Raw genomic sequence first — 7,500 nt, 5'->3', positions numbered from 1 at the left:
GCGGGAAAACTGATAACAAAGAAAACTAGGTCAAACCGAAACACAGGGACAAGAATTCAGACAAAACAGATCATACATGTGACACCATCCACTTCTCAAACACTTTCTTAATTATTATTTAACCAAACGATGTAATGATATCCAATGGAAAGAGATTTGACCTCGGGTTGGTTGTGTGTACACTACACCGGCCTTACTCTCCACGCCACTACTCTAATTACAGTGGATTCCTGTAGTCATTTAATGTGTCTCAGTCAGACAGCTAGTGTAAGCCTCTGCCAACAACACTTAAGTCCATTACTCAGAAAATGAATGGGATTTTTATTACATGCTATTAAACACTCTTCATGCCTGTATTCATCAAAACCGAGCCTTTATAACTAATACAGGTTTTGTTTTGATTGTTTATTTACCCATACGACCAGATTTTAGTATGCCATACCATGTCAATGTCTCCAGCCTCTTCTGTGGCCAGTCTCCAGCACAGTCATCCGCTAACTATTTGAGGGTTTTTAATGGGATTAAAAATAATTGAGAATCCCTGCATCAATCTCTCCTTCCCCTTCTCTCCCTCTTTGTTCACTCAACCCTTTCTTACCTTTCTGAGAAATACTCTTTCATATTCTCTTAGCAGCAGCAGCATCTTCCCTTTATATTCTCTCTCTGCTTTTCTTTCGGTTTCACACACACAAAATCAATCAAATCTATTTAAAGCCGTGTCACATCTCATCTTCAGGACGTATAAGTCACCCTGAGACGAATCGGTGTTTAGTGACATTTAAAATCACTCTCACACATAAACTCTGTTAGTGAGCGGATTTCAGTGTCCATCATGAAACCTTATAGACTGATTTAGATTTTGACATCAGTGTGTTACTCTAATACAATACAATACAATAAAAAAAATACATATAGGAGAAAATTTCTGATTTAATTTACACTGACTGAACTTATTTATAATCGACATTGATCTTTAGCTTTTTCCACCATCTTGTATTTCCATTTTCACAGAGCTTGTTGCAGTGCTATCTCTACCTCCATCCTCATCCTGTTTCTCGCCCCTCTTGGGACACATATAGTCTCATATAGACACTAGACAGCCGGTTGAATTGTGACATTAAGTCTGATCCACATTCCAGCTTATTCTGCTTGGCCAGAACAAGCTGCAATGTGGATCATACTTGATGTGCTCTGATTGGTCGGCTGGAGCAGTGTGTTGTGATTGGTCGAGCACTTTGAGCGTGTTTGGGAAATGCCCCGCCCCTTACCATAACCACCAGTTTCAACACACTACTAACTAACTCAACCAGGCCCCGCCCCTTTATTTATTATTATTTAAATGAGGAATATTCGTTCCCGGAAGAAAATCAAGACTACAATGGAGGCGTTTCAGGAGTTCAGAAACACTGACACTGATATAGAGAAGAACTCCCGCTGGAGGGAAAAAAGCACTATAGCTTCAGAGGGGACATATGATGAAGATCTGACTTGTCCCGTGTTTCAGTGCTATAATCGGGTCTCCAGTGCTTCTACCAACCCAGAAAAGTGAAACCCAGTAACTTTGTTTTGTTAAGCCTTTCTCTGCAAACATGTTAAAAAATTAATCTGCACGTTTACACACACGAGCCGACATTTGCTTTCTCAAGCGACAACAGTGACCAGTTCCAGCGCAATGGCAAAAGTTTGAGTAAAGCATGTAAACCGTTCTGTTGTTGAGCACAGACGAGCACTGGACACTATTCAGAGTCCCAGACTCAGATGAGACAAGAGAGCAGTGGATTCATTTTATTTTCAACAGAAATCCCCCAGAAACAGATGAATCTTTGTAACTCCACAACTAAAATTTTAATAAATGTCTCCACTACACATTCAGAAACGTCCAGGTGTGTCTAAAAGTGAACCTCTGAGTCTCTGTAAAGCTGCTCTCGCTACTGGTTATTCTGAGCCTCTGGATGAGTGAGACTGGTGTTTTGTTATTGCTGGAGTTCTGAAGGCTCCGCCCTCTTCTGAACGTAGGCGGAGCAACAGCTCATTTGCATTTAAAGGGACACACACACAAATGGTGCATTTTTCCTCACACCCAAAAAGGGGCAAATTTGACAAGCTATAATAAATGATCTGGGGGATTTTGAGCTGAAATTTCACTGACACATTCTGGGGACACCAGAGATTTATATTACATCTTGTGAAAAGGGGCATCATATGTCACCTTTAAGAAATGATTTCACAAACAGAATTTGTTTAGACATGGTCTCTCACAGATGTTATAATTTGATTGTTTGCGTAAAGCAACAGCTTTACATTAGTGACTTCATGCTTTGTCGTATATTTGTCCCTGTATATTACAGTCCAGCAGCCAGACCCGAACCAGCCCAAGCCTGAGGGGGGTGAGATGCGAGCGCTGAACGGGGATCCGCTCGGTGTGATCACGAACTGGCCTCCGTCACTGCTGGCCTCTCTACAGCGCTGGGGAAACACACATCCCAAGAGCCCCTGCCTCACGGCTCTGGACAACACCGGCAAACCCGTCTACACACTCACATACGGTACGCCTGTGGAACGTCCCGCTCAACTCAAGCCAATCATTTACCTAAGAGTGCTTTCACAAACAGCTTACACAAGATTCTGCTCGTCTTTCTTGAACTAGACTCATTGGTAACGCATTTGTCATTTTTAGTTAATGTTCAAAATCTGGCTAATATACCCTTATGAAAAAAGAAGTGAGCTCAGTTGTACTGAATGTGCACTCATAGTGTTCTTCAAATCTGAAATGTACATCTTTCTTCTGCAATTGTACTTTGTAAATTGGCCACTTAAGTGCACTTAGAGCTCACGTTCAGGACTGTTTCTGAACACACTTAAGTACACTTTTAAATGCACTGTAATGTCAAATAAATTAAAAGCTTTAATTTAAAGTACAGTTTACTTTTGTCGTGCGCTAAAGAAGTACACAGTAACACTTTATTTTTGTGTCCTTTTTACATATTTTACATGTCCTTACCATTAGTAATAACAGACAACAAATTGTTAATTAATATTACTCAGTACTTAGATGCATAACTACCCTGAAACACACCATACTAAAGCACATGTGAAGTAGTTTTACTGTAGTGTGTTATTCGATATTACATGTAAAGTTCATTTATTTTGAATGTAAATTGCAACTTCATTACAAATGTGTAATTACTAATATATACAAGTTCAATAGAAATGACACAAGTATATTTTAGTTTATCTTAAATGCTTGTCAGTAACTTTAACCATATTTCAAAGACAATAGAAGTAATGATGAAATGACATTTAAAGATGTACTGAAGTCTTCCTGAAGTGGGTCAAAACACTCTGAACTTCAGCCGACTGCATTTAATCTAAGTTTAAACTATAATACTTTTAATTTAATTGGAATTACAACATTGCATTCAGATCCCACTGAAGTATATTCTTTTAAAGTTCATTATTTCCATAATAAGAACTCTTTTCACAAGTATGCTTCTGTTTCACAAGGGTAATCCTGTATATCTGCACTGTTTGTACTGGTAATGGTGAATGAACTCTTATTGATAAGTGAACAGAGAGCGCAGGATTGAATGCTTGTGTGTATAATCCTGTTTTCACAGGGAAGTTGTGGACGCGGAGTCAGAAACTTGCGTTTACGCTGCTGAATAAACTGAGCAGCAGGAATGAGCCACTGCTACGGCCCGGAGACAGAGTGAGTGTGTTCATCAGGATCACACACTGCTCCTGTGGGACGCTTTCTTATGTAGCGCTAGAGGACTGTCACTCACCCAACACACGATCAGGGCAGCAGATCAGGGGTTTAAAGGCTTGTGATGTCATGATTTCATTCCCATTCACCCTCTATCAAAAACATAGCATGTTGCCCTAATTAAACAAGTGTTTTCTAACTACTTAGGTAAGCTAGTAGGCTAAGATGTTAGCTTTCTAGCTAGATATGTTTAGTTTTACTATTTTTAGCTTTAATAATAACGTAATACGTCATTTAAAGGAATAATATGTAAGATTTTTGTTTTAAAATATCCAAAAACCACTAGAACAGTGTTATATATTTAGTTGACTTGTGTACTTACTAGGGCTGTCAAAGTTAACGCGTTAATAACGCGTTAACGCAAAATCATATTAACGGCACTAATTTTTTTAACGCGCGATTAACGCAGCGCGTATTTTCTGTTTGACCCGTGGCCCAACCTCTAGTTGGAGAAATGGAGATACACAGTGTTGCCAACTTAGCGACATTGCAGACCCCTTTAGCGATTTTTTTCCCTTCAACAAAGCGCCTAAACCTTATTTAGTTTCTGAGAATCTACCGGTACCGCCGGTACTGCTCTCTCAGCACTCTCTCTCTCTCTCTCTCTCTCTCTCTCTCTCTCTCTCGGAGGAGCAGCGCTTTAATTCAGTTAAGCACAGATATTATGTTGCTTCACTAATTTTACAAGTATAGCCGAAATCAGAGCACAGATATTGTCTTTATCTTATGTGAATTTGATTTCACCAGACGACGGCTCGATTATCAGAATTGTTGTGCAGATTAACTTAACATCTTGGAAGGGAGAGCTGGTTATGTCTTAATGGGTTGCGTTTCAGTCACCATTTCAAATTCATTCCGTTGTTTGACAACAGAAACAGTAAAATATACCAATGAAAACAGTTTTATTGAGAATTTAGCTTCATCAGAATGGGCACAGAGAGAGACAAACTACAATGTAATAATAAATAATAAATGTACATTTAGCATTTTCAGAAGAGCTGCCCTGTCATGCAAAATCTAAACATGTTTGTGTTAGTAAATTGCTCAGTGCAAAGAAAGAGAATAATGGTAACCTGGCATTTTTTTTGTTCTTTCTACATATGTCTAATAGACATGAACAAGTTCTTTGAAAAACATCTATGACCTTTGAAACATGTCTCGTCCTTATGCTCTATATTGACTATGGTTTCAATAATAAACAAACATTTGCATAAAGCATCTATATTTATCCATGCCCATGTTGATTAGAGTATTACAAACTTGAAAAGTATTAATTTAAGGTACATTTAGAACAAATAAAAAAATGTGCGATTAAATGCGATTAATCGCGAGTTAACTCATGACAATCATGCGATTAATCGCGATATAAAATTTTAATCGATTGACAGCCCTAGTACTTACATTATCCCAAGTGTTTCCAACAATGTTTAAATCCAGAGAAATCTGCTATTTTAACCAGTGTAACGTGTAACGGTTCAGGGATGAAGGAGGCGGATGTTAAAGGCAACTTTAATGGTAAAATAAACATAACTGCGGCATATAAGCATGATAAAAACAGCCAGGTGAAATGTCCTCTCGGCTGCCCTCACACCACTGTAACGCTAATAAAACTTTAATACATTCGCTCATCTATGAACATGATTTCTGCCTGAGTCCCGTCGGATTGCTGTCCATCAGCTGTGGAGGTGAACACAACCACTCCCATGATTCCACACTCATTCACGGAGTCATCAAGCTACACTTTTGATATTGTTTTGAATTAGTGACCTCTAGTAGTGAAACTTACATACTGCGCCTTTAATGTCTGAAAAATGATCAAAATTATAAAATGATCAAAATTATACAATATGAAAAAAATACTGAAAACGTACAAATAAAAGCTAATTTATAATAAATGTTATAATACTATAATACTAGAGTAACACTTAGTGACACACCCAAATGATGGATGTTACAGGGTCAGAATAAAAGACGTGATACAAAAATCAGGATGATAAGCAACATGAACACAAGCAGTTTAATGCAGTTTTCCCATAAATCTATTGCTCTGTCTCCACAGGTTGCACTAGTGTTCCCGAACAATGATCCGGTGATGTTTATGGTGGCGTTTTACGGATGTCTGCTGGCAGAGCTGGTGCCGGTGCCCATAGAGGTGCCACTCACTCGAAAGGTGTTGATCAGCACACACACACACACACACACAACACACACACAACACTATCCCTAGCGCCGGATAATACACCGCAGGACACCCTGATGTCATCATATCACACTCATTATTATCCTTACCAAAACAGCATTGCATTACCAAAACTGGAAACACAATTGGTATAAGCATTAAAAAAAACCATGCTGTTGGTCAAATGATCATGTTGCTGTAACCCTCTTCCTTCCCTCGGGTCATGTTGACCCGAAAACATAAAAAAATTGAGTGTTCAACAGAGGGGTCCAAGACCATAGGACTTCTGTTTTTTCTTTCAGAAGTTGTTGACTTGAGTTTTGTGTAGTTAAAAAGTAATAAATCCTTCGCTCACGGGTCAGTTTGACCCCCTTAGGGATGAATGGCATGTGAGGAATGCTTCAGTACACATAGAAACACCTAAAAATCCTCAAAACTCAAACTAAAAATAAATAATTGTATAATGTCAAGTCAAGTCAAGTTTATTTGTATAGCGCTTTTCACAATACAGATTGTATCAAAGCAGCTTCACAGTATTAAATTAAAATAATACAACAAAGTTTGTTTCAAGAGGAATTTATTGTGTTAATGTGTACATGTGTTTCTGAATGCATCCTGAGGAGAATCTGACTTTAGGACCCAGCAGAACAGCTCTAATAAGCTCTAACAGCCGCTATAAGGCCATCTAGTGGCGAGACTCATGAAAAATCATGTTATATTATGTTTTTCCCACAAGAGGTCGACAAAGACTCCCACTGTAAGATCATTTCAGCTGAATTACAAGGTTTAGGTCTAAATTTAAATTGAAAGAATGTGAGGAATGTGCTTAAATTACTAAATTAATATTTATTTATTGTTTATTGATCAAATCTAGTAATTTAAAGGTAAATAAAATAAAAAAATATCCCAAAAACATTGCATTAAAAATAGAAAAAGTATTATCAAAATGAAATAAAATAAGCTTTCTGGAAAACAGGTATAATTGTAGGGCTTCGGAGGGGAAGAGGTGTTACAGGCGTGAGGGAAGGATGAGGTGAACTGCTCACTCAGACCTCAGGGTCTGCTCTCCTGTAACTGAGCTGAGTGTGTGAAGATCTCTGCAGCTCTCTGTGTGTGTGTGCTCTGATGGAGACCGCTAATGCTTGCAAATCAAGCGCACAATAACAGTTCAATTCTGTTTGTCATTCAGCTGTACAGTTAGAGTGCACATATCAACACAATTCTGTTCCACTGGAAACTACAACGAGCATTAATATAACACTAAAAAGAGTTTGACAGCAGCATGTAAATAATGATATTGCACATGGTAAGTGGTGGCGTATGAATACAGTTATTCCACATTATAAATAAATGCTACACACACAATAACCCAGTCCAGTTCACATGAGGCTCATATAGTGGTTAGGGGATTATTCTGAGAGAGAGAGAGTGTGAGTGCTGTGTGAGTGACTGTCTCTCGCCCCTGCTCAGGATGCAGGTGGGCAGCAGGTGGGCTTTCTGTTGGGCAGCTGCGGGGTCACACTGGCTCTGACCACTGATGCCTGTCAGAAGGGCC

General features: G+C 38.7%; 1 protein-coding gene across 1 annotated transcript in view; it reads left to right on the top strand.

Annotated features, from left to right (window-relative positions):
- dip2a (disco-interacting protein 2 homolog A) overlaps positions 1–7,500 on the top strand; it is a 162,527-nt gene that overhangs the window by 119,996 nt on the left and 35,031 nt on the right. Inside the window, 4 exon segments of the mRNA XM_082176032.1 lie at positions 2,349–2,546; positions 3,618–3,709; positions 5,826–5,936; positions 7,416–7,500. The exon segment at positions 7,416–7,500 is cut by the window's right edge and continues 39 nt beyond it. Coding sequence (XP_082032158.1) covers positions 2,349–2,546; positions 3,618–3,709; positions 5,826–5,936; positions 7,416–7,500 — 486 coding nt within the window.

Source organism: Leuciscus leuciscus (assembly GCF_965113295.1).
Source record: "Leuciscus leuciscus genome assembly, chromosome: 7".
In the NCBI taxonomy this organism is placed as follows: Eukaryota; Metazoa; Chordata; class Actinopteri; order Cypriniformes; family Leuciscidae; genus Leuciscus; species Leuciscus leuciscus.
This window is presented reverse-complemented; position numbering and strand designations above follow the sequence as displayed.